Below are 26,898 nucleotides of genomic sequence, written 5' to 3'. Positions count from 1 at the left end.
AGCAGCCCAAGTGCCCATCAATAGATGAATGGATTAAAAAGCTGTGGGACATTTACACTATGGAATACTATGCAGCTATAATAAAGAGGGATCTCTTACCCTTTGGGACAGCATAGATGGACATGGAAAATATTATGCTAAGTGAAATAAGCCAAACTGAGAAAGACAAATATCACAAGATCTCACTTATTTGTGGAATCTAATGAACACAATGATCTACCCAAAAAAACAAGTCCCATAGCATGGAGGCATGGAACAGATTGACATACCTCGATATGGGGTTAGGGAGATGAGAAGAGATAAACCAAATAACTGATATACTTATATGCATAGCCCATGGACATGGGCAATAGGTTAGAGAAGACCTGGAGGGGAGGGGAGGGCCTGGGAGAAGAAGAGGAAAGGGGGAAATGGGAGAGATCTGTAATACTATCACAGTAACGAAAATAATATTTTTTAAAATGTTGACAACATCAAAGACAATATAAAGCTCAGAATATTGCCTTACAATAAAAATGTCAACAGCAACAATTACTGAGTATTGCTGATTCAAAGAGCATTTAAAATCAAGCTCTCACCAAGAAAATGTGAAATGTCCTAAAATCCACATCAGTAAGCAAAATGGATAGTAATTTCTCCAAATTAGACCATTCCTAAATGTTCACATGACATTTCCAATAATGTCTCTAAATTATCAATAATAATTTCCAAATTCCCTCCACAAGCTAGAGCAAGGACTGGTAAGCTATAGCACACAGACCAATCCCACCACCTCCTGCTTCTGCTTTTTCCCCTCCCTAATAGCTTATTAAGATGTGGTCCACATTTAAATTCACTCATTTAAAGTTTACAATTCAGTTTATTTTCAGTATATTCACAGAATTGTATTATCATCACAACCATCAAATTTTAGAACATTTTTGTTACTCCAATTTTGAGAGGGTTTGCATTGAATCTATAGATTGCTTTGGGTAATATAGACATTTTAATCATGTTAATTCTTCCTATACACAAGCATGGTATGTGCTTCCATTTTTTGTATCTTCAATTTCTTTCTTCAGTGTCATAATTTTTCTAATATGGGTCTCCCACCTCCTTTGTTAAATTTATTCCTAGATATTCTTTATGCAATTGTAATTGGGGTTTTTTTTAGTTTTTCTTTCTGATAGTTTCCTATTGGTGTATAAAAATGCAATTGATTTCTTTTTTAAATTTTTTTATTGATTTTATTTAGAGAGAGAGGAAGGGAGAGGGAGAGGGAGAGAGAGAAAAAAACATCCATGTGAGAGTAGGAGGATGCTGCTTGGACATGGTCTCAGGAACAAGCTGGAATTACAACTGAAATATGGAAAGGCTTCCTGAATAATCAATGAAAAACGCACAGGAGAGAACCCGGATACCCAAGGAGGACCGAAAGTGGAGACCGCATAGAGCAGTGGTTCTCAACCGTTTTAATGCCACAGCCCTTTAATACAGTTCCTCATGTTGTGGTGACCCCCAACCATAAAATTATTTTCGTTGCTACTTCATAACTGTAATTCTTCTACTGTTATGAATTGTAATGTAAATATCTGTGTTTTCTGATGGTCTTAGGCAACCCCACAGGTTGAGAACCGCTGCTATAGAGCCTAAGACCATCGGAAAACACAGATATTTACATTACGATTCATTAACAGTAGCAAAATTACAGTTATGAAGTAGCAACGAAAATAATTTTATGGTTGGGGGGTCACTACAACATGAGGAACTGTATTAAAGGCTTGCGGCATTAAAAAGGTTGAGAACCACTGGCATAGAGACTGGAAGGAGGAGCAGAGGCATGAAAAAGCTGGAAAGGCACCCACAGATGGTGAATGAGGAACCGGGGGTGGGTGGCGGTGGGGTATGGAGCCAGCTGCGGGAAGCTGGGGAAGATGGTCCTGATTGCAGGCCATGCCTAGGGACCATACCCGTGCATGAATTTCATGCGCCAGGCCTCTAGTATTAGAATAGTAGGTGTGCCAGAAGAGACAGAAAGGGAGAAAGGAATAGAGAAGGTGTTTGAAGAAATAATGGTAGAAAACTTCCCTAACCTGGTAAAGGAAAAAGTCACACAAGTTCAGGGGGCACAGAGAGCCCCAAACAAAAAGAACCCAAACAGACCCTTGCTCAGATACATCATAATTAAAATGCCAAAAACTGGAGACAAAGAGAGAATCTTAAAGGCCGCAAGAGAAAACTGTTACCTACAAAGGAGTTCCCATAAGGCTGACACCTGATTTCTCATCAGAAACTCTACAGGCATGAAGTACTCAAGGTAATGGAAAGCAAGGATCTGAGACCAAGATTACTATAGCCAGCAAGGCTGTCATTCAAAATAGATGGTCAAATAAAGAGTTTCCCAGACAAAAAAAAACAACTAAAGGAGTTTATATCACCACCAAGCCAGCATTACAAGAAATGCTAAATGGATGCTGTAAGGGATTGCTGAGAAGAAGAAACAGAGAGAGAAATGTAGCCATACAGAATTAAAATGGCTATAAATAAGTACCTCTCAATAATAACCCTAAATGTAAATGGATTAAATGCTGTAATCAAAAAGTGTAGGGTAGCTGAATGGATACAAAAACACGACCCAACTATATGCTGTCTACAAGAGACCCACCTCAAAACAAAAGACACACACAGGATGAAAGTGAAGGGATGGAAAAAAATTTTCCATGCAAATGGAAAAGAAAAAAAGCTGGAGTAGCAATACTCATATTTGGCAAAATAGACTTTAAAAGTATTATGCTAAGCGAAATAAGCAAGTCGGAGGAAGGTAAATATCATATGATCTCACTCATTTGTGGAATATAATGAACAACATAAACTGATGAACAAAAATAGAGCCAGAGGGAAAAAAATATTCTAGAATATAATAGAAGTAATCCTGTTATTTGCAGATTTTTAATACTTCCTACAAGTTTTGTGATATCATACTATGTTGGTACAGTTTTGGTAATATTATTATACTTAAAATCCTTTTATTTGTGAAATATTAATGTTTATTACATGTAATATTATTATATGTAAGATCGTTTTTCTTGAATAATTGCTGTTTATTGCATGTAACATTATCATATTTAAAATCGTTTTTCTTGAAAGAAAAAAAAAATACAAGGAAGGAACTAAAAAGATTTCCAGTAGTTTGGCTTGAGAAGTTGTGTAAAAAGTCTTACCACCCATCCACAGATATCAGCACTATAGAGACTCTTGTTTATCCAGAGAAATAATATATTATTTGGAAATTACATTATGCAACCTGTGACACAGCCAGCCAAAATAATAATAATAATAATTGTAGTAGTAATAATGCAATGGCAATAAGATAACAATGACCTACTGATTCTCTATATATATTATAGGGACTTGTCTAGATTTCAAAAAGAGGCCAGAAATTACTATGAGGTTATGAAAAAGGAGAAAGGAAGCTACTTAGAAAATTTACATAAGCTTCCTGTTTTGTATTTAAATACACCAAGAGTTATTTATGAACAGTTTCTTTCTGGATTGCCACTATTCTCAGATACTCTTAAGAAATATAGTATTAATGCATATGATTGGGAAAGGAAGTTGGAATAAAAGAGCACAGTAGTTCAAAAAAAGAAAGAAAGAAAAGAAGAAAAACATCGATGTAAGAGCCAAACATCAACCGGCTTCCTCGAGCCCACAACCTGGGCATGTGCTCTGACCTGGAATCGAACTGGCAATCTTTTGGTGCATGGGTCAACATCCAACCACCTGAGCCACACCATCCAGGGCTGCAATCGATTTCTGAATATTAATTTTGTATCCTGCTATTTCACTGAGCTCATTTATCATTTCTAATAGTTGTTTGGTGAATTCTTTAGGGTTCTCTCTATATAAAATTATGTCATCTGCAAGTAATGACAGTTTTACTTTTTCCTTTCTAATCTGGATGACTTTAATTTCTTTTTCCTGTCTGATTGTTGTGACTAGGACTTCGGTGAAAGTAAACAACCTTGTCTTATTCCTGATTTTAAGAAAATGCTTTTAGCTGTTTTCCGTTGATTATGACAGTTGCTGTGATTTGTCATATATAGATATATATGTCTTTTTATTATGTTGAGGTATATACTCTCTATTCTCACTTTGTTGAGAGTTTTTATCATTATGCTAGATTTTGTCACATGCTTCTTCTGTATCTATTAATATTACCACATGTGTTTTATCCTTCATTTTTGTTTATGTGGTGTAACATGTTAATTGACTTGCAGATATTGAACTAACCTTGCATCCTAGGATTAAATCCCACTTGATCATGGTGTATGATCTTTTTCATGTATGGCTGAATTTGGTTTGCTAATATTTTGTTGAGGATAGTTGCATCTATGTTAATCGTGGATATTCGCCTATAATTTTCTTTTTCGTAGTATATTTGTCTGGTTTTGGAATCAGCATTATGCTGGTCTCATAAAATGAGCTTGGGAGCCTTCCCTCCTCTTGAATTTTCTGGAATAATTTGAGAAGGAGAGGTATTATTTCTTCTTATAATACTTAGTTAAATTTACCTGTGAAGCTATCCGGTCCAGGACACTTACTGATTCGATTTCATTGGCAGTAATTGGTCTGAACCAATTTTCTGTTTCTTCTTGATTTGGTCTTAAAAGATTGTTCCTAGGAATTTATCCATTTCTTCCAGATTGTCCAATTTGCTGGAATATAATTGTTTATGTATTTTCTTATAATCCTTTGTATTTCTATGGTCAGTTGTCACTTCTCCTCTTTCATTTCTGATTTTCTTTATTTGGGTCCTCTCGTTTTTTTCTTGATGAGTCTGGTTAACAGTTTGTCAATCTTGGTAGTCTTTTCAAAGAGTGCTTAGTTTCTTTGATCTTTTGCATTTTTCTTAGATTGTATCTCATTTACTTCTGCTCTGATCTTTATTATTTCCTTCTTTCTACTCACTTTTGTTTGTTTGTAGTATTAGTCAGTTTTTAAATTTTTAATTTTTTGTGATGTATTTTCTTATTCTAATTTAATATTTCATTTTATACCTAATTTAGGATTTTTAATTTCGAAGTTTTCTCCTTAAAATGGGCCCCTGAATTATGTAAGCTTCCTCCCATGGGAGGAGGTGGGATAATGTGATCAGATTCAAGTTATGGAATTGTGTTCCCTGCTTGCCAGTGTTTCCTGACTATATTCATAAATTTTTATCACATTAGCATACTGCCTGACCTGCTTCCATATTTTCTTGAAATTGGCTTTTTTAAAATTTTAACAGTAGATCTCATATGTCTCTGGAATCCCTGGCTTGCATTATTTTAGTGTTCCCTGTGTGGGCATGCCAGTGGCTTCACCCTAGGGACATGGTGTGGGGCAAGCTCTGGCTAGACAAGGCGCTGAGGATGGTAGGAGGGCAGAGCAGGGCAGTAGTGGGGGAAGCTGGGTGGGCCAACATCTTACTAGGTCTCCTGAGGGGCTTAGAGCTTCTAGGAGTGAGTAGGTCTGCTTCTCCATTTGCCTCCAGGGCTAGGCAGTCCTCACGGACACAGCAAGTTGAAGGGAGGGCAAGAGGCCATGGGTCAAGGGAATGACCTGTCTTTCAGCACTGCTTTAAAGGACACTGCATCTGGCTGACGCCTGACATCCTCAAACGAGATGGCAACTGGGGCTCCTGGAGTCCATTCGGCTCCTGCTCGCGCACCTGTGGCACAGGTGTTAAGTTCAGGACCCGCCAGTGCGACAACCCACAGTAAGTTGGCCCTGATGTTTCCCAGCTCTCCTGGGTGGCAGCTGTGGTTCCTGAGGCCCCTTCCTATCCTGCAGGGCCCCTATTGCTGCATGCCAGTTCTGGAGAGGGTGCAAGGGCCGGCATCCTGTTCGCTGGGAGGAAGGTGAGACTCAGAGAGGGAAGCCTCATGGCCCTGGTTGCACAGCCTGCTGGGAGCAGAGCCGGCCCTGGAGCCCTGAAAACCTGGTCTCCCGGCCTGCTATTCATCCCCCCGCAGGCTCTGCGCCCCCCTCCAGACACTGGCTGGCTCTGTCCTTCCTGGTCAAGTATATCAAGGACATAAGGTGGGACAGAGAATAGGAATTAAGAATAAGAAGGAGGAGGGCTCTCTTGGTCCCCAGATGCCAGGAACCTGAGCAGGGGGAGCAACTGTTTGTAGTCAGGCAAGGGGCAGGGCCAGCAACATGCTGCCTGAACCCAGCTACCCAGGGGAGAGAGAACCTGGAGAGGCTGCCCCCATGCCCACTGGACTCCTATTGCCAACCATGCTCCCCTTCCTGCTTCCCAAGTTTGGGGGCTGCTGCGCTGTCCTCCCTAGCCCCTCCCCAGTTCCTCCCCGTCCCTCTCATCCCCCTAGCACTCCACCTTATAAAAGTCTTTCTGATGCATGCCCCCTCCTCAGCCCATAGCCACTCTTCCTGCCTGAACCCTTAGCCTGGGCCTCCACCAGGGCAGTGCCTGGGTCCTGGGCCCCTGCAGCCCCATGTAAGTCAGGGCGCGTTACTTAGGCCCCTCCCCCCGGGCCTCAAGCAGCCTGCCCATGGAGTGATTGTGGGTGCATGTACAGTAATGTGAACAGGACCTGGGTGCAGGAAAACCCCACAGATGTCAGCTCACTGGTCTTCCACCTGCCCATTAGCAGCCCTCGGCTCCCATGAGACATGTGGCTTTTGTCTTTCTCTCTTTGGCCAGAGTTTTAAAGATTTTAATTTACATGAAAATGTTAAAAATCTGGAATTTTACATAAAGAAAACAGATTGGGCACCATAGCAATACAGGTTAATGGGCAACTCAGGCTGCCCCCCACCCCAGCCATCTTCACTCACCTCCTCTGCCCACCTGAACCCCTAGATATTTGGGTTGGGGTTCCTAGACCCTAAGCCTCAGTCCCGGGCTCATCACCCTTCTTTGGACCCTGCCATGGCCTCATCCGAAATTGTATTATGACTTTCTGTGCATGAACATTTTTCTGAGGGAGCAGGTCTCCAGCTTCATATCAACTTCTCAGAGGAATCTGTGCCCCCAGATTTAAGCCCACCCAGGTCTCTGGTGCCCATCTAGACTGCTGGGCTCTGCCTTTGCAGCAGCTTCCCTGCTCTGCTCAGCCAGGCTGCTGCATTTTCTCTGGCCATGCCCTGAACTGGCCACCAGGGAGCCAGAGGGGCTCAGCAGTAATAGCTCTGGGGAGAGGGGTCAGGTCCATGTTGGCCAGGAAGGGACTGGTGTCCTGGGCTGCAGCAGTGGGAGAGCCTGCCCCTCAAGGTCACTTGTGCCTCAGGCTGGCCACCCCAGCTCCTGCTGGAGCCTTCTTCTCCTATTTCTGACTATCTCCTGCCCCGGGGCTCTAAGCTTCTGTCCTGACTAGGAGCAGAGGCAGGAAGGGGCCCAAAGTGCCCTGCCCCTAACTCCCCTCATGCACCCCAGGCATGCTTGCCTCAGGATGAGATTGACCCCTCAGGATGAGATTAACAAGCCAGGAAGTTAGAACTGCAGAGGCCATGGGATTCTGGGTAAGGACTGTGGGGTTCCTGGCTTGTGGTGCATGCCTGGCATGCAGCAAGCACTCAGTAAATGTCTCAGCTGCCCCCTTCACATGCTGATGGAGTAACTTGAGCCCAGGATGCAGTCAAGAGAGCAGGTTAGGCCTGACTTCCACCTTCCATGGGCATCCAGGCCCTGATTCCTCCTGCCTGATGCTGGGTTCTCGGGCTCCAGCAGACTCACCCCCTGGCCCGGTTCAGTGGAGAAGAGGTACACATTCTGACCTTTTTCACCCGCACACTCTAGGGATTTACTCCTCGGCCTTGCACAGACTCCTTGATGGCAGCAGGGGACAAGGGCAAGTGACGGGAGCAAAGCTGTCAGTACAGCCTGTGAGCCCATCTGGTCCTGAAAGCCATCCATCCCAGAGAATAGCCATGCCCTGCCCAATGCCTACGTTCCCTGTCAGACAGCATGCAGCTATGACGACTGTTTATTTATGCTGGCCTCACTCACATCTGCGGGAGACACGCGCAGCTGCAGCCCAGAGCATTTCTGAGCTCAAGGGCTCCACGCAGCCTCTTTGTCAGAAATGCAAAAGTGGCCACACAGCCTCTTTGTCAGAAATGTAAGATGGGCCACCCCTTCATTTGTTGTCCAGGTGATAACTGCAGGACTTCATGCTGCCCATTTTAGTTGTTATACTCCCTGTGCTAGTCCCCAGCTCTTCCTATGACACTGGGACTAGTGTGAAAACACCCATGCAGCTCTAGCTAGACCCTGCTTGCGGGACTGAGTTCCCACTGTGTTCGATGCCCAGACCCTAGTGATTGTAAACCTGCAAACAATACAGTCTCTAGTATTTCACTTGCTCTTCCCCACCCCAAATTCTCCAGCTCACTCTGTTTTGGAGTCAACATGGATTTCAGTTCCAATCACTATGCCTCCTGCCTGGGCTGGCCAGGGATTCCAGCAACAGCAGACCCTTCCTGCTTCCCCCACGGCTGCTGCTGCTGCCCTGGCTCCCCGCGCCTGCAGCCAGGCCTGCACCCACTTCTCCTGGTGACATCCATGTTGGTATTGTCATTGGTCTATGGTATTATCAGTGACCCTGGCGTCAGTCTCAGTTATCCTTTCTTTCAATCTCCTAACAAACACTGAGGCCTCTTGGTTCTTCTTCCACAAGCTTTTCTGATCATTATTCCCACTGACCCCCTGGAGAACACAGTGTAATGCGAGGGGCCTCACAGAGGCAGCTCCCTTCTCATGCACTCTACTGTGCTGCACAGCAGTCCCCCTTCTTGTTGCATGCAGAGCATGACTTGCTCAAGTCTCAGGTGAGGCCTTGAGTTCTGTCTGGCTCTGCCACAATTGGCATATGGCAGCAGTGTCACCCCCCAGCTCCTCCCAGGTTCTGGCCTGCCGCAGCCCATCCTTCACCTTGCAGATGCACCTGCCAGCCAGAGCCGGTGCCTTTTCTGTGGGGCTAGTGCACTGTAGACTGTTCTCAGTGAAGTGAGGGATTACAGAAACAGCCAAAATTCACTGAGGTGGAGGAAGGCGGGGGGAGTGTCCACTATGCGCCCCACACTTGGGAAGAACCTGGGCAGTGGGACTCTGCTATTTCAGAACTGCTCTTTGAGTGCCCACCCTGTGTCAGGCACAGGCACAGACCTCCATGTAGAGGAGACACGGGGCCCCGAGGGAGGATTGCCAGCCCTCTATACCTGATGCTCTGGGGCCTGGGAGGCTAGGGTGCTGCCCTGGTCTTGTGTCCAGGACAGGATAGGGCAGGCCTGGGTCCCTTCGGTCAGCAGAGCTGACCCGACACCTGAGACTCCAGGATCCCCCAAATTGTACAAGTGGAGCGCTGAGTGCTGGCGTCTTCCTGCTGGCACCAAGCTGCAAGTCCTTTGCTTTCTCCTCCAGCCCAGCCAACGGGGGCCGCACCTGTTCAGGTCTTGGCTACGATTTCCAGCTCTGCAACTCCCAGGATTGTCCTGACTCACTGGCCGACTTCCGTGAGGAACAGTGCCGGCAGTGGGACCTGTACTTCGAGCATGGTGATGCCCAGCACCACTGGCTACCCCATGAGCACCGGGATGGTGAGGCTCTGAGTGGAGGGCAGAGTGAGGCTCAGGACAGGTCAGGGTGGATGGACTGGGGCTCATGCTTCCTGTGAGTCTGTGTGAGCATGGCGGTCAGCCGCAGGGCTGCTGGGGCCCACTTGCGATTGAGACTGGGGCTTGAGGCAGGACTACAGTCCCAGAGGGGCCAGGACACTAGGCCTGGCCCAGGATGCAGTGGAGAGGACCAGGAGGCTCAGCAAGGGCCAGGCTCTGCTGCCTCCATCTGCTGGAGGAGGCTGTAGGTGTGTTATTAAACCTGCTCAGGGATGGAGGTGGGGACAGAGCTGAGTGGACCCTGCCAAGGAGCCAGGCTACCTCTAGCCTTCTCATATTTCAGATGACAGTCAGGACTCAGTCAAGTGTCAGAAAAGGTAACATGCACTACTTTGTGTGCTCAAAGGTATTCATTGGCTCCTAGAAACTAAAAAGCCTGGCAGCTTCAGGCATGATCCTGTTTGTATTCTGTTTGGTTCCCCTCCCTCACGGTGGAATTTTAAACATGCAGTTTTTGTTCCCTCCAGGCATTGGGCAGGGGCAGGCTGCCAGCATGGGCCCGTCTCCATCATCCTGTGTGTGATAAACCAGCAGAGCACCCTAAAGGCAGGGGGGCCAGCACAGACACAGGCCCCGTGGAGGCAGGCTGCAGCCTTGAGGGCAGGGTGGATAGCCATCAAGTAATGACCCAGCGTTTTAGTGACTTCTGAGAGAAATACTGAGAAGGGAAGATGCCAGGGACCCAAAACTGAATCAAGCGGCATCTAGCCTTATTTGGGGTTTTAGAGAAGGTTGACTGAAGAGGGTCTTCAGTTGAAAAGCTGGCAAATAGCCATTTGCCTTCCCCTGGGTGTTGGGATCTGAGGGGCCTGAGGCCTGGGCTGCTCCAACAACATCCTGGCTCCTCTGGGAAAAGCTCTTCCCAAGTCCCTGAGAAGGAAACTCGAAGGGGGTTGCAATCTCCTGGCCCCTTTCCTTTTCCTGCTCCAGGGCAGGTGTGGGAGGGGGAGGGGGAGGAGTGGGATACAGGAGGGGAGTAAGTCTTAAGAAGACCCTCATGGGAATTTCTCATGAGTGGACTTGGGAAAGAAAGTGAGCAGAGCAGCCCACACTTTTCCCTAACACCCCTCTTCCCTTCCAGCCAAGGAGAGGTGCCACCTCTACTGTGAGTCCAAGGAGACAGGGGAGGTAGTGTCCATGAAGCGCATGGTGCATGATGGGACACGATGCTCTTACAAGGATGCCTTCAGCCTCTGCGTGCGAGGGGACTGCAGGGTGAGTGCTCTGGTGCCAGTGTGGGAGCTCAGGGTCTCTGCTTCAGGGAGTTTTGAGAGGACTCATGCAGAGTGTTAGACACAGCACTTGGAGCAGGGCAGACCCCCAGCAAATGTTGGCCTGCCCCTCCTCTGTGCTGGAGGCTCTCGGCATTTAGTATGCCTCAGAGCAACACAGGGAACTTGAGGCTCCTCCTGAGAGATTCTAATTCCTAGGTTGAGGCTGGGACCCCAAAAGCAGGATTTTTATGAGCCTCCAAGTGATTTCAACACACACGGTCCTCGGTTACCCTGCCACATCCTGGCACTCTGATGGGCACTGAACAGCTCACTCTTGACCAGGGTGGCCCACCAGGGGTCTCATTGTTTGGTTCTTTGTAGAAATGCCTGCTGTGTTTTCCGTAGTCATTATGATGTATTTGGCTTCCATCTCAGGCTGACACAGGAAACCACTGCGGGGTAACCTCAGTATACAGTAGTAATTGAGCTCAGACTTGCCTCCTGCCAGATTCCCTGAAACAACTGGAAGACTCTGTAGTTTGTGTAGACAGGACTGAGTGTATGTGCCATGCAGACTGACTCTCCTAAGGAGTCTCTGGCAGAGAACCTGGCAGAATGTAGTCACCCCTGCCGGAGGGAGTGAGGCAGGAAGCACAAGGAGGTGGGGTGTCGGTCAGCCCCTCCCCTCCACTCAGGTAGGACCATGGCCTGAGGTGAAGGAGGCTTCTCTAGGACACAGGGGCAGGGATAGGAGGAGGCTGGCTGAGTCTGAACCTTGCAGGGGGCCAGGCCACACGGTCTGCTCAGACAGTAGAGCCAAATCCTCAGAGATGAAGACAGCAGTGTTTCCTCTGTACCCACGGGGCTGTGATTTATGGAGGTGACAGGGAGGACACAGAGAGGCCAATGCCATTGAAAGAAGAATTCATTACTACATTTCCCAAGAGAAGGGCATGCCATGCCTTGCAGGGCCACGTGGGGAAGCACCAGGTTTGTTGGGGGCGGAAGCCTAGGCCAGAACTTTCATTGGGGTTCCTGGCAGAAAGGGGAGCAGGGCAGGGGAAACAGGTTAGGATTGGCCAGTTTGAGTAACTCTGGCAGGCTTCAGCTCTAGGGCTGGTCTCTAGTTGCCTGCTGCCTGACCCTGGGACAATTTGGGGCAGGGGAAATATTGTTCTGATATGTGAGAGATAAGGCAGGTTTGCATCTTAAAGGTGTGCTCCCAAGCTAGCCCTTTGCCATCTCTAAGAATGGCTAGTCCTGGGACATCATGAGACACATATAATTAAAAATATATATACGTGACCGATACAGGCAATAAGCATGGGAAACATTTAGTAAAAGAAGCTTTGAATGGCAGCTTCTAAATGCTTGCAAAAATAACAGAGAAGTCGCCCCCATGTGGTCAAAGATGGCCGCCACCATGTGAACACAAGATGGCTGGCAGGGGAGGGCAGTTGTGGGCAATCAGGCCAGCAGGGGAGGGCAGTTGGGAAGGACCAGGCCTGAAAGGGAGGGTAGTTGGGGGCAATCAGGCCTGTAGGGGAGGACAGTTGGGAGGACCCAGGCCTGCAGGGGAGGGCAGTTGGGGGGGACCAGCCCGGCAGGGGAGGGCAGTTGAGGGGAACCAGACCTGCAGGGGAGGGCAGTTGGGGGTGACTGGGCCAGCAGAGAAGGGCAGTTGGGGGCAACCAGGCCTATAGGGGAGGACAGTTTGAGGGGACCAGGACTGCAGGGGAGGGCAGTTGGGGCGACCAGGCCTGTAGGGGAGGGAAGTTGGGGATGACCAGGCCAGCAGGGGAGGGCAGTTAGGGGCGACCAGGCCTGCACAAGAGGGCAGTTAGGGGTGACTAGGCTGGCAGGGGAGGGAAGTTAGGGGTGACTTGGCCATCAGGGGAGGGCAGTTAGGTGCAATCAGACTGGCAGGGGAGCAGTTAGGAGTCAATAAGACTGGCAGGGGAGTGGTTAGGGGGTGATCTGGCTGGCAGGCAGAAGCGGTTAGGGGCAATCAGGCAGGCAGGCAGGCAGGCAGGCGAGCAGTTGGGAGCCAGCAGTCCTGGATTGTGAGAGGGATGTCCGACTGCCCACTTAGGCCCATCCCACTGGGATCGGGCCTAAATAGGCAGTCACATATACCTCAAGGGGTCCCAGATTGGAAAGGGTGCAGGCTGGGCTAAGGGACACACACAAACCCTGTGCATGAGTTTCGTGCACCGGGCCTCTAGTTTTTACATAATTAGAACAAACAGATACTTACATTTATATATGCTCATATTGCAAAATTTAGAAAACAGAGGAGGTAGAAAGGAAAGATTGAAAACACAAAAGACATGGGGTAGTAGTAAGATAAACTATATAACTCCTAACACTACAGGTGAATGTGAGATTCTTATTTTAAAAGAATCTAATTCTAGGTCAAAAAATAATATCCAGTGAATGTTGTCAATTAGGGAATATCAAAACACAATGACTTGGGAAGGTTAAAAGTGAAATGACATTAAAAGACGGTTCCAGAGAATGAAAGATCTGTGCACCTGTAACATACATACACCGCAAGGAATCAAAAGAGAACCAACAAAATAAATTTCACAGGGGCATTTTATTTTGATAAAGGGCGCCATCCACTCCCTTGATAAAGTAATAACATGCGACCTAGCCAGTTTGGCTCGTTGGCCTGCGAACTCAAGGGTCCCAGGTTCAATTCCGATCAAGGGCATGTACCTTGGTTGTGGGCACATACCCAGTGGGGAGTCTCCAGGAGGCAGCTGATCGATGTTTCTCTCTCATCGATGTTTCTAAATCTCTCTCCGTCTCCCTTCCTCTCTGTAAAAAATCAATAAAATATATATTTTTTTAAAAGTAATAACATGCTATCAAATATATCACTTAAAAACTGCTATGAAAAAGGAAGAACTGAAATAAGCTGGCATATATCTGATATGATAGCTCACTGATAGGACTTCCTAACAGATGGGAAGGGAGGAAAGCAGCTCCTCTTAGCTCTGTGCCCCTTGCCATGTGACAGACGCCCACGATCACCACCAGCCGCTCCCACCTTGGCTGGAACCGAAATGGAATCAAGCTGTGAGCCTCCCCTGGTCATAGCAGCCATGCAGAGCAAATCGGGGACACATGGCCATCCCCAACCTGAGCTATCATTGGCCCCATTAACCCTTTAGAATCTAAAGTGAGATTTCAGGCCAAGAGAAGGACCCTGTGCTTCACTGGCCTCTTATACTTGGTTAAAGTCATTTCCACCTAGTTCAGTTCAGACCACTGTGCCTCCTGAAGGTCTGTAGACACTTGCCAAAGACAGATAGGTGCTTGCCTGCACCTGGATGGTCACACCACCTGAGATGAGCTGGCCAGCAGCTGCCCAGACAAGAATCTGCTGAGTCAAACACTTCTAGGTGGCAGGCAGGGTCCTTTCGACTGTGATTATTAGACATCCTGATTTTAGAAAAATAAAAGGTGAAATGAAATGTGTCTTAGAACGGAGGAGAAATTATGACAGGCTTTTTTAATATCTCCCAAAGTTTGACAGATCAAGTCGCTCATTCACTCTGGAGTTTTTTTGTTAATCATCTGTGATTCACAGAACAAAAGCTCAGAGCAACTGTTCTCAAACATCATGCTGCTTCATTTTATCTTGTCCGGACATCCTTCTCATCCACCCAGGTAGGACTTCCACATACTGTCTTTGGTTGTACACTGGCTGCAAGCCTTTTTAGAGGGAACCCAGGAGTCCTTGGAGAACTCCTAAGAGCTGCTTTCACCGAAGGAAGGCATGCAATCTCTGTGGGTGTCAGACAAGGCTTCAGAGAACAAGTCGGAGCCCTCCTGATGCCATGTCCTTCACTGGTACCTATACACATCTGCATTGGCATCCACCTGCCTCTCCCTTCTAGTTGTTCTGTAGGAAACCTAAGCATTGATCCCCCTTCGATGAGAGGCTGGAGCAACCCTTCCAGGGATACACTGCTAACATACTGCACCCAATTCCAGTGTAGGGGCTTTTCCCTATACCAGCAAGTAATTCTCTGACACCAGCGGGGAGTCCTACAATTCAACTTTGTTCTGACACTATCTACCTGAAGATAATGTCAGATCCCACAGGTTAAGGGCTCAGTCTTACAATACTGCCCCCACCCCTTCAGACTGCCATCAAAAGTTCAGTTGTCACCTGTGCCTCTGACCAACTTGCTATAGATTGGAGATTCCCACGACCCTATCTTTGGGTTTGATTAATTTGGTAGAGTTCCTCACAGAACTCAGAGAATTGTTTCACTTACTTGATCCCTGGTTTATTATAAAAAGATATAACTCAGGAACAGCCAAATCGAAGAGAAACATAGTGCCAGGTATCGGAAAGGGGCAAGGAGCTTCCACGCCCTCTCCAGGTGCACCACTCTCCAAAACTTCACCTGTTCACCAACCCAGAAACTCTCCAAACCTCACCCTTTGGGGTTGTTGTGGAGGTTGCATTACATAGGTATTGTTAACCTAAAGATAAAATATCTTTCAAAGTGAGAGGCAACAAGCATTTATTTGAGATCAAAGCATAACTATTTGGGAATCACTGATTTAGCCAGAAACCCAAATAGTGTTCTGACAAAGGCAAGGGGTATTTATGAGAAGGGGAAAGGGAAGAATTATATCCATATAAGGAAGGCATTTCTATTGATGCTGGTGACATAACATAGTGATGTTAATTCTAGACAACTTTTTAATTTGCAGTCCAGTAGTCATAATAACTGCTTTCTTATTGTCTTTGCAAACAGTTCTGCGGGGCACAGTGTTGCTTTAGGCCCAATCCCAAGGTGATTCTGCCCTGTTTTAGCATTCCAAGGTTTGAGGCATAAGATGTGCAAGGCAGTTCCTGTGGGGTAGCAGCTCCAGCTGCATTTTAAAGTGGCTCCTTATTTTTTGTTACATTTTTCCCCTTTTGATGAATATTATTCCTTGAAAACATCACTGATCAATTATCAGAAAGCAGCACTGATAAGTTATTAAAAGCAATGGTCCTCCATTGTCAGGAAGGTTCGTTTTCAGTACATCATGCCATTGCCAGTCCCTTCTCGCCAGGAAAACTCATTCCCAGTATGTCATGTCCCACGTAGAAGGGGAAGTGGTTTCTTTGACCTAAAGGAACACTGGGCCACGTTTGAGCAACAAGAGCACCAGAACAGGGGAAGGTTTTACCATGATGTTTCTCTAAAGGCAAACATCTTCTGGAGGTTTCTCATCTGAGGCTTCATCTCAAAATGTTGAGCAGCCATTATTGGGGTGGTATCATTATAACACTGAGCTATGCAAAACAAAGTTTTATAACAGCAAAATTTTCTATAATAACAAACAAAATGCTAAGTCCAATTTGAAGATTAAATCTCAACCAGGATTTACACCCTCAGAAAAGCTGAGAGTAGTCAGGTATTTGCCGCAACCTTTTGCGGTGGGGGTTCAGGATCTGAAGGAAGGGCCAACGCACAAATGAAAACACTAGACAAGAAATATGAACTTAGAAGGCATGGGGGTCCAGGTGGAGACCTCTCTCTTGGAGAGGCACACTGAAACCTGGCCTTATCCGCTTTTTATTCAATTTTAGATACACAGCAAACAGGTAGCAGACAGACCGTCTCCAAGGTCAATAAAGATCAGTAAAGTTCAGTAAACATTTACTTTGAGGCTATTAGGTCAGGAAATTGCTTTGAGCCATCACTATCTCAACAGAACAGTGGTGCTTGACATTAGCCCTGCTAATTGTCCAAGGTCCTTCGGCCTTCTGCATTCCTTGGTGCACTCTCATGATAGTATCGGTAGTGGATGGCTTCCAGCAGGTATTAAAGAACCAAGATATTCAAGAACCATGAGCTGTCAGTGGACACTATATTGAATCATTTGGTTTGTGCCCTGATTCTGTCTAGTTTTGTCTCTATTTTACCACAGGTGTCTTATCAAAGTACAATAAGGGGTATTAACAACAGAGCAAACCACCTTGCTTAACTAGGATATGGTCAAAAGGAATTCTATTTTCTAATATAACTCATGCAAAGAAATTTAAAGATTTATCTGGTTGGCTATTGCCGTGGTGGTTATTGCAATAGTTGCCCAAGGAAAAAGGGTTTTTCCAAATCTGGTAACTTCCCCAAGGTTGACATCACCAGGCATTGAATATCCTTGACTAAGTGTGTGACTAGTTGCATGTTTTGACCTAAGAAGCAGGTTTAAAGATGATGCCCATCTTTTTTCAGGCTGGCAGCTGTGGGGGCACAATGAAGCAGGGTGGGGGGGAGCATGCCACTCCTGGGTGGCGGCAGGTGGGGGTGCTGCCCGAGGACCCTAGATGCTTCTCTAGAGCATGAGCTCAGGCAAAAACACCTGGTGCAACCGCTTCTCTGGGGGGCCTACCAATCTTCCCACCCCAGACGTCACCACCGGGACCAGAATGGAAACGACCTTTCAGCTGTCACTACTATCACCAAAGCGGATGGGACCAGCACATACAAACAGCACCGCAGGGTGCACTCCTCCTCCAGCACCTTTGCCTACTCCCCTCTGGATGAGGAGGACAGCATGCCCCCATGAGCACCCCACACCACTCTGGCTTGGCCATCTCCATTCGCTCCCTGCACTCCATTTGCTCCTATGCTCCATGTTCTCGCTGCCTGAGAAGGAGAAGGAGCTGGAGCCACTGGTCTTTGCCGAGCAGCTCTCAGTAAAGCAGTGCTGCCAGCTCTGCTACAGTGTGTTTAAGGACCCTGTGATCACCATGTGTGGGCATACATTCTGTCAAAGATGTGCTTGAAGTCGGAGAAGTGTCCTGTGGACAATGCTAAGCTGACGGTGGTGGTGAACAACATTGCCATGGCCGAGCAGACCGGGGAGCTCTCCATCCACTGCAAGCATGCTGTCAGGCAGAAGGGGTTGGGAAGCCCACTGTCTTTGAGGTGGACCCCCAAGAGTGCCCCTTCATTATTAAGCTCAGAGCCTGGAAGGACCACGAGAGCAGCTGTGACTACAGGCCTGTGCGGTGCCCAACAATCCCAACTGCCCGCTCCTTCTCAAGATGAATCTGGAGGCCCACCTCAAGGAGTGTGAGCACATCAAGCGTCCCCACTCCAAGTACGGATGCACGTTCATTGGGAGCCAGAACACGTATGAGACCCATCTGGAGGCCTGACGCTTCGAGGGCCTGAAGGAGTTCCTCCAGCAGATGGATGACTATTTCCATGAGATGCAGGTGGTGCGGGCCCAGAAGGACCAGAATATCACCTTCCTGTGCCCCATGCTGGGCAAGCTCTCAGAGAAGATTGACCAGCTGGAGAAGAACCTGGAGCTCAAGTTGAGCGAGAACCTCATGGAGTTCCAGAGGGATGCATCCATGTTGAACAATGAGTTGTCCCACATCAACACATGGCTAAATATGGGCATCCTAGAGTCCTATGACCCACAGCAGATCTTCAAGTACAAAGGAACCTTTGGGGCCACCAGGGCCCCATCTGGTGTCTCTGTGTCTACTCCATGGGGGGCCTGCTCTTCAGTGGCTCCTCTGACAAGAACATCAAGGTATGGGACACGTGTACTACCTACAAGTGCCAGAAGACACTGGAGGGCCATGATGGCATTGCGCTGGCACTCTGCCTCCAGGGGTGCAAGCTCTACAGCGGCTCAGCAGACTGCACCATCATTGTGTGGAATATCCAGTACCTGCTATGGGCCCAGAAGGTGAACACGATCCGGGCCCATAACAACCGTGTGCACACTGGTCCCCTCACACAACATGCTCTTCAGTGCTCCCTGAAGGCCATCAAGGTCTGGGACATTATGGGCACTGAGCTGAAGCTAAAGGAGCTAACAGGCCTAAATGGGGGTGGGGCCAGCCAGGTCTGGGTCTCACACGATTTCGAAGCACGCGTGAGTGGGCGGGGACTTGACTCTGGGTCAAGGAGAAAGATTTTCATATACATTTTACTAATTTTCTTTCATCTCTGACACTTCTATTATAGAGAAAGGGCAAATAGCAATATTAAAATATTTCCTCCAATTAATTCCCTTTTAATGTGTATGGATTTCGTGCACCAGGCCACTAGTATATATATAAAAGTCTAAGCAACCATTACGACTAAATGACCTGAATGACTGAAACCACTGGCTGACTAGTCGACCAGTCGCTATGACGTGCACCAACCACCAGGGGGCAGATTCTCAATGCAGGGCTGCCTCCTGGTGGTCAGTGCACTCCCACAACTTCCTGCGGCCGGCCAACTGCCCCCGGTCCCTCCCCCTGGCCAGCCAGCCCACCTTGGCCTCTGGTGCTAAACCATTCATAGATGATCTGCTTCTGGGTAGGAGTTTCATATGTAGTAGAGCAGTTCCCTTGCTGCAATCTATTGAAAGTCAGCCCTTGACACAAGGGTTTGTCTCACTCCTGTCCTCTCCCTTCCCCAGGGGCTGCTTGCCCACCACAGTGATGGAGCGGTGGCGAGGGAAGGAGTGGGGGAGGCAAGGAACCGCGCGGTGGCAAGGCGCTGACAGCAGCATCAGCATCCGGCGTCTGTCCCTTCCATGTCCAGTCAGGCGACTGTCGCCTCCTCTCCCAACCCCACTGGGGCCCATGGGTGGCAGCGCATGTGGCCCCTTTCCCAGGGGGTCCAAGGGCCTGCTCCCTCCTCGGGGCCAGTGGCCAACCTCCGTGGTCCCTCCCCACTCCCTTCCCCCAGGCTAGCAGGCCCCGATTAGTCTGGCCCTGATCGGCCCAGCCCCGATCAGCCCTGATTGCTGGCCAGTCCTAGAGACCCCACTCATGCACAAATTTGTGCACCAGGCCTCTAGTTAATTTATAATAGTTGGAATAAGTTGTTAATTTAAATGGCTAAAGCTTTAAGATTTGACAAACAGTTTTTAAGGAATGGGGCTGCTTAGCAAAGGAGCCCATATAGCTACTTGTGGGGGTTTTTATTGTTGACAGTATTACAGATGTCTCCCATTTTCCTACCTTTTACCACCCTCCACCCAGCCCCTGCCCCAACCTAGGCCTTCCCCATACTATTGTCTGTGTCCATGGATTATGTATTCATATATATATATGTAAAACTCTGATATGCAAATAGAACGAACAGTGGAAAAACCGAACAACCGGTTGCTATGATGTGCGCTGACCAACAGGGGCAGGCGTGGAACATGGCAGGCCTCAGCAGCAGGTGGCAGAGCATGGAACATGGTGGGCTTTGGCTGCAGTGGGATGGTGGAGCAGGTGAGTGAGGATGCCAGACCAAGGCAGGGCGCCAGTCACTGTCATTGGAGCGAACCTCTGGTGGTTACTGAAAATTCTTTGCTCCCACGTGCCGTGGTCCCAACAGGTACTTGCACCTGCTGCCAGTGCTGGCCCCACTCACACCCACTGCCGGCGCCAGAGCCGCCACTCACACCCGCTGCCAGCGCCCAGCACAGGCCCCAATCGCTCACTGCCATCAGCAGGTGCGAGTGGCGGCTGCCAGCCCCGATCAACCCTCAGGGCTTCTCTACCTCCCCCTGCTCCTGAGGGGCGATCGGGGCTGGCAGCCACCTCTTGCACTTGCTGCTGGTGACAGCCCCGCTCGCACCCGCAGCTGGCACCAGAGCCACCACTCACACCCACTGCTGACGCCTGGTGCTGGTCCCAATCACTTGGCACTGTCAGTGGGTGTGAACAGCGGCTCCCAGCCCCAGTCACCCCTGAGGGCTTCTCCACCTCCCCCTGCTCCTGAGGGGTGATCAGGGCATCAGCCACCACTTGCATCCATTGCTGGCACCGGCCCCAGTCGCTCCATGCCATCAGCGAGTACGAATGGGGCTGGTGCCATCAGCATGTGGGAGCGGCAGTGGTGGGAGTGGGGCTGCCGGCAGACAGGGAAACAGGGGCTGCGGCAGGAGGGGCCGGGCGGGGGCACAGAGGATTGACAAGACCCGCCCCTGTGTCCACCAAAGCCTCACAGCCCACATTTCTTTTCAAGGTGCATGAATTCATACACTGGCCCCTAGTATGCATATATATTCTTTGGTTAATCTCTTCTCGTCACCTCCAAACCCCCTCCACTGAGATCTGTCATTCTATTCCATGCATCCATGCTTCTAGACCAGCCTTGGGCAAACTACGGCCCACGGGCCGGATCCAGCTGTTCTATCTGGTTCTCTTGCTCTCCCCTCCGCTCCTTTACTTTGAATTTATATTAGTTCACACAAACACTCCATCCATGCTTTTGTTCCGGCCCTCTGGTCCAGTTTAAGAACCCATTGTGGCCCTCGAGTCAAAAAGTTTGCCCACCCCTGTTCTAGACCTATGTTGTTTGTCAGTTTATTTTGTTTATTAGATTCCATATATAAGTGATATCATGTGATATTTCTATAACTGGCTTATTTCACTTAACAATAATCTCCAGGTCCATCCATGATGTTGCAAAGGGTAAGACCTCCTTTTTTGCAGTAACATAATATTCCATTGCATAAATATAACACAGCTTTTTTATCCACTCATCTACTAATGAGCACTTGGGCTCTTTCCAGATCTTAGTTATTGTAAACTAGAGGCCCGGTGCACAAATTCATGCATGGGTGGGGTTTCTCAGCCAGGCCGGCAGTCGAGGCCTATCAGGGGACCACCTGGCCAGGGGGAGGGACCCTGGGAGGCTGGCTGGCTGGGGAGTGGGACGATGGGAGGTTGGCCAGCCGGCCTCCCCATCAGGGCCGCGGGAGGTTGGCCCGCCGTGGGAGGTTGGCTGTGGGAGCGCACTGACCACCAGGGGGCAGCTCCTGCATTGAGTATCTGCCCCCTGGTGGTCAGTGAGCATCATAGCAACTGGTCAACAGGTCATTGCAGTCGTTCTGGTTGTTTGGTCGTAATGGTTGCTTAGGGTTTTATATAGATAGATATGCAAATTGAACAAATAGCTGGTTTCTATGACATGCACCGACCACCAGGGGGCAGATGCTCAACACAGGAGCTGCCCCCAGTCCACAGGCCCCAACCGGTGGCGGTGGGGGTCGGGGAGGGTAGGGTCAGCAAGCGGGTGATGCCAAGCCAGCCAAGGCAGGTACATGTGGGGACCCCCAATCACCCCACCGGTCACTCCACAGATTGGCCCTGATCACCAGCCAGGCCTAGGGACCCTACCCATGCACTAATTTTGTGAACCTGGCCTCTAGTATATAGATAATGCTGCAATGAACATAGGGCTGCATGTATTCTTTCTGATTGGTGTTTAAGGACCTTTAGGATGTATTCCAAGAAGTGGGATTGCTGGGTCAAATGGAAGTTCCATTTTTCATTTTTTTGAGGAAAATCTGTACTCTTTTCCACAGTGCCTATACCATTCTGCATTCCCACCAGCATTGCACTAGGGTTCCCGTTTCTCCATATCCTCACCAGCACTTGCTGTTTATTAATTTATTGCAGGTAGCCATTCTGGCAGGTGTTAGGTGATACTTCATTGTAGTTTTAATTTGTATCTCTATGATGATTAGTGACAGTGAGCATTTTTTTCATATGTCTATTGGCCATCTGTGTGTCCTCTTTGTAGAAATGTCTATTCAGGTCCTTTGCCCATTTTTTAATTGGATTGTTTGTCTTCCTGCTCTTGAATTGTATGAGTTCTTCATATATTTTGGAAATTAACCCATTATCACATGTATCACTGGCAAATATGTTCTCCCATTCAGTGGGATCCCTTTTATTTTGTTGATGGTTTCTTTTGCTGTGCAGAAACTTTTTAGTTTGATGTAGTCCCATTTGTTTAATTTTTCCTTTGCTTCCCTTGCCCTAGGTCACAGGCATCCTCAAACTACGGCCCGCGGGCCACATGCAGCCCACCGAGGACATTTATCCGGCCCGCCGGGTGCCGCTGCCTGTCCTGCTTAGCAGCTGACTCGTACCGGGCCTGCAGTGCGCATAGAAATTTGTTCATAGTTTGTTTTTTTAAATTATAGTCTGGCCCTCCAACGGTCTGAGGGACAGTGAAATGGCCCCTGTTTAAAAAGTTTGAGGACCCTTGCCCTAGGAAGTGTATCTGCAAAAATACTGCTATGTGAGATGTCTGAGATTTTACTGACTGTTTCCTTCTGTGATTTTTATTGTTTTGCAACTTACATTTAAGTCTTCTATCTATTTTAAGTTTATTCTTGTGTATGTTGTAAGTTGGTGGTCTAGTTTCATGGTTTTGTTTTTGTTTTGTTTTTGCATGTACCTTTCTAATTATCCCAATACAATCTATTGAAGAGAGTGTCCTTACTCCATTGTATATTCTTGCCTCCTTTATCAAATATTAATTGACCATAAGGGTGTGTGTTGATTCCTAGGCTCTCTGTTCTATTAATAATCTATATGACTGTTCTGGTGCCAGTACCAGGCTGTTTTGATTATAATGACTTTATAATACATTTTGATATCCGGTATTGTGATCCTTCCAAGATTCTTCTTCTTTCTCAAGATTGCTGAAGCTATTTGGGGTCTTTTTGGTTCCATATAAATTTTTGGAATATTTATTCTAGACCTGTGAAATATGCTGTTGATATTTTAATAAGAATTGCATTGAATCTATAGATTGCTTTGGGTAGTGAGGACAAAAGTTAATTCTTTCAGTCCATGAACACAGTATACACTTCACTTGTTGGTATTTCCCTCTATTTCCTTTTTCAATGTCCTATAGTTTTCCAGTACAGTTCTTTTTCCTCCTTTGTTAAGTTTATTCTCAGATATCCAATTACTTTTTGTTGCAATGGTAAATGGGATTGTGTGGGGTTTTTTAGTTTTTATTTCTGAGAGTTCATTGTTGGTATATAAAAATGCCATCAATTTTTGGATGTTGATTTTGTATTCTGCTACTTTGTCAAATGAACTTATTAAATACAGCAGTTTTTGGTAAAGTCTTTAGGATTATCTGTGTTCAATATCACGTGATCTACGACAGTTTTACTTCCTCATTTTTAATTTAGATGCCTTTTATTTATTCTTGTCTGATCACTGTGGCTAGGACTTCCAGTACTATGCTGAGAAAGAGTGGTGAAAGCAGACATACATATCTTAAAGGAAACACTTTTAGTTTTTGCCCATTTAGTATGATGTGGCTGTAGACCCCTACAACATATATGGCCTTTATTATGTTGAGTTATGATCCCTCTATTCCCACCTTGCTGAGAGTTTTTATCATAAAAGGGTACTGGATTTTGTCAAATGCTTTTTCTGCATCTATTGATATGATCATGTTATTTTTATCCTTTATTTTGTTTATGTGAAGTATCACATTTATTGATTTGTGAATGTTGAACCAGCCTTTGATCCCTGGTATAAATCTGACTTGGTCATGATGTATGATCTTTTTAATGTATTGCTGGATCCAATTTCTAGTATTTTGTTGAGGATTTTAGCATCTATGTTCATCAAGGATATTTGCCTGTAATTTTCTTTCTTTGTAGTGTCTTTATCTGGTTTTGGAATGAGGATAATGCTGGTTTTGTAAAAAGAGCTTAAAAGACTTCCTTCTGCTTGAATTTTTTGTAATAGCTTGAGGAGTTTAGGTTAGTTATTCTTTGAATGTTAAGTAAAACTCATCAGTGAAGTCATCTGGTCCAGAACTTTTGTTTGTTGGGAGGTTTTTTATTACTGCTTCAATTTCATTAGTTTTTATCAGTCTATTCAGGTTTTCTGATTCTTTCTGATTGACTTTTGGAAAATTGTATGTTTCCAGGAATTTGTCCATTTCGCCCAGATTATCCAGTTTGTTGGCATATTGTTGTTCATAGCATTTACTTACAATCCTTTGTATTTCTGTGATTCAGTTGTTACTTTGCCTCTTTCATTTTAGATTTTATTTATTTGGGTCCTCTCTCTTTGTTTCTTGATAAGTCTGGGAAAAGGCTTAGTAATCTTGTTTAGCTTCTCAAAGGACAGATCTTGGTTTCATTGATCTTTTGTATTTTTTTTCTTTTTAGTCTCTGTTTCATTTATTTTTTTTCTCTGATCTCTATTATTTATTTCCTTCTATTTACTCTGGGATCTCTGTGCTCTTCTGTTCCTAATTTTTTTTAGTTGTAGGGTTAGATTGTTTATTTGAGATTTTTCTTATTTCTTGATGTAGGCCTGTCATGCTATGAACTTCCCTCTCAGGACTGACTGCTTTTGCTGTATCCCATAGGTTTGGGGTTGTTGTGTGTTCATTTTCATTTGTTTCCAGATAGTGTTTGATTGCTTCCTTGATCTCATTGGTAACCCATTCATTGCTTATTTAATAACATGCTATTTGTACTCCATGTGTTTGAATATTTTTGTATTTTTTAATGTATTCGATTTCTAGTGTCATGCCATTGTGATCTGAGAAGATACTTGATATGATTTCAATCTTTTTGAATTTGTTAAGACTTATTTGTGTCCTAACATTGTGGTCTATCTTTGAGAATACTCCATGTGCACTTGAGAAGAATGTACATTCTGCCACTTTGGAATAAAATGTTCATTAATATCAATTAAAATAATCTGATCCTAGTGTGTCATTTAAGATCACTGTTTCCTTGTTGATTTTTAGTCAGGAGGATCTTTCCAGTGCTATGAGTGGGATTTTGAACTCCCCTACTATGACTGCATTGCTATTGACCTCTCCCTTAAAGTCTTCCTTGAGTTTTTTTTAATATATTTGGGTGTTTCAATGTTGGTGCACATATGTTTACAAAGATTACATTTCTTGTTGTATAGATCCTTTTTAGTATTATGTAGTGACCTTCTTTGTCTCTTGTTATGGCAATTGGTTTGAAGTCTATTTTGTCAGATATGACTATTACTACCCCAGCTTTTTTTTAATTTCCATTTGCATGCAATATTTTTTCCATCCCTTCACTTTCAGTCTGTGTGAGTCTTTTGTTCTGAGGTAGGTCCCTTGCAAACAGTATATATAAATATCATGTTTCCTTATCCATTCAGCCACTCTATGTCTTTAGGTTGGAGCACTTAGTCCATTTACGTTTAATGTTATTATTGATAGGTGTTTATTTATTGCCATATTCTTCTTTATATCTATGTTCCTCTCTCTATTTCTCTTTCTTCTTAAAGCAGTCCCTTTAACATTTCTTGCAATGTTTGTTTGGTGGTAATGTAGTCTTTTAGCCTTTTTTGTCTGGGGAGCTCTTTATTTCACCTTCAATTATAAATGAGTAGTCTTTGATTCAGGTCATTGCTTTTGAGTACTCTATGCCAATCCCTCTGGCCTTAAGTGTTTCTGTTGAGAAACTAGTTAACAGATTAATGGGATCTCCCTTGTAGGTAACTTTCTGTCTCTCTCTTGCTACCTTTAAGATCCTTTCTCTGTCTTTAACCTTTGCCATTATAATTATGATGTCTTGGAGTGGGTCTCTTTGAGTTCATCTTTATTGGGACTCTTCTGTGCTTCCTGAACTTGGGTGACTTTTTTCTTCACCAGATTAGGAAAGCTTTCTGTCATCATTTCTTTAAACAGGTTCTCTATTCCTTGCTCACTTTCTTCTCCTTCTGGTACCTCTATGATGCAGATGTCATCCCAAAGTTCCCTTAAACTATCCTTCTGCTTTTTAATGTTCTTTTCTTTTTGCTTCTCTAATTGGGTGGTGGTTTTTTTCCTTCTTTGTCTTCCAAATCACTGATTGTATTCTCTGCTTCAATGAATCTACTTTTAATTCCTTCCAATGTATTATTTTTTGTTGTTGTTCATCTTCACCAGAGGATATTTTTTCCATTGATTTTGAGAAAGAGTGAAAGGGAGGGAGGGAGGGGGAGGAGAGAAGGGAGGAAGGGGGAAGGAAGGGAAAGAGGAGTTGTTGTGAGAGAGACACAGCAATCGGTTGCTTCCTGAACTCACCCCACCTGGGGCAAGGGATTAAACCTGCAACCCAGGTATGTGCCCTTGCTTGGGAATTGAACCTGCAATCTTTTGGTGTTTGTGATGATGTTCTAACCCAGGGGTGGGCAAACTTTTTGACTCGAGGGCCACAATGGGTTCTTAAACTGGACCGGAGGGCCAGAACA

At 46.2% G+C, this 26,898-nt stretch overlaps 1 protein-coding gene and 1 pseudogene across 2 annotated transcripts in view; both read left to right on the top strand.

The window, feature by feature from the left end:
- ADAMTS2 (ADAM metallopeptidase with thrombospondin type 1 motif 2) overlaps nucleotides 1-26,898 on the top strand; it is a 248,372-nt gene that overhangs the window by 197,657 nt on the left and 23,817 nt on the right. Inside the window, exons 11-13 of the mRNA XM_080674404.1 lie at nucleotides 5,595-5,740; nucleotides 9,410-9,585; nucleotides 10,745-10,878. Of these exons, the coding sequence (XP_080530530.1) occupies nucleotides 5,595-5,740; nucleotides 9,410-9,585; nucleotides 10,745-10,878 (456 nt within the window). The remainder of the gene's footprint in view (nucleotides 1-5,594; nucleotides 5,741-9,409; nucleotides 9,586-10,744; nucleotides 10,879-26,898) is intronic.
- Nucleotides 17,236-19,409, top strand: LOC308250613 (E3 ubiquitin-protein ligase TRAF7-like; annotated as a pseudogene). Its single transcript has 2 exons — nucleotides 17,236-18,791; nucleotides 19,326-19,409. The product of its transcript is annotated as an E3 ubiquitin-protein ligase TRAF7-like (transcript).

Source organism: Plecotus auritus, assembly GCF_963455305.1.
Source record: "Plecotus auritus genome assembly, chromosome: 6".
NCBI classification, from domain to species: Eukaryota; Metazoa; Chordata; class Mammalia; order Chiroptera; family Vespertilionidae; genus Plecotus; species Plecotus auritus.
This window is presented reverse-complemented; position numbering and strand designations above follow the sequence as displayed.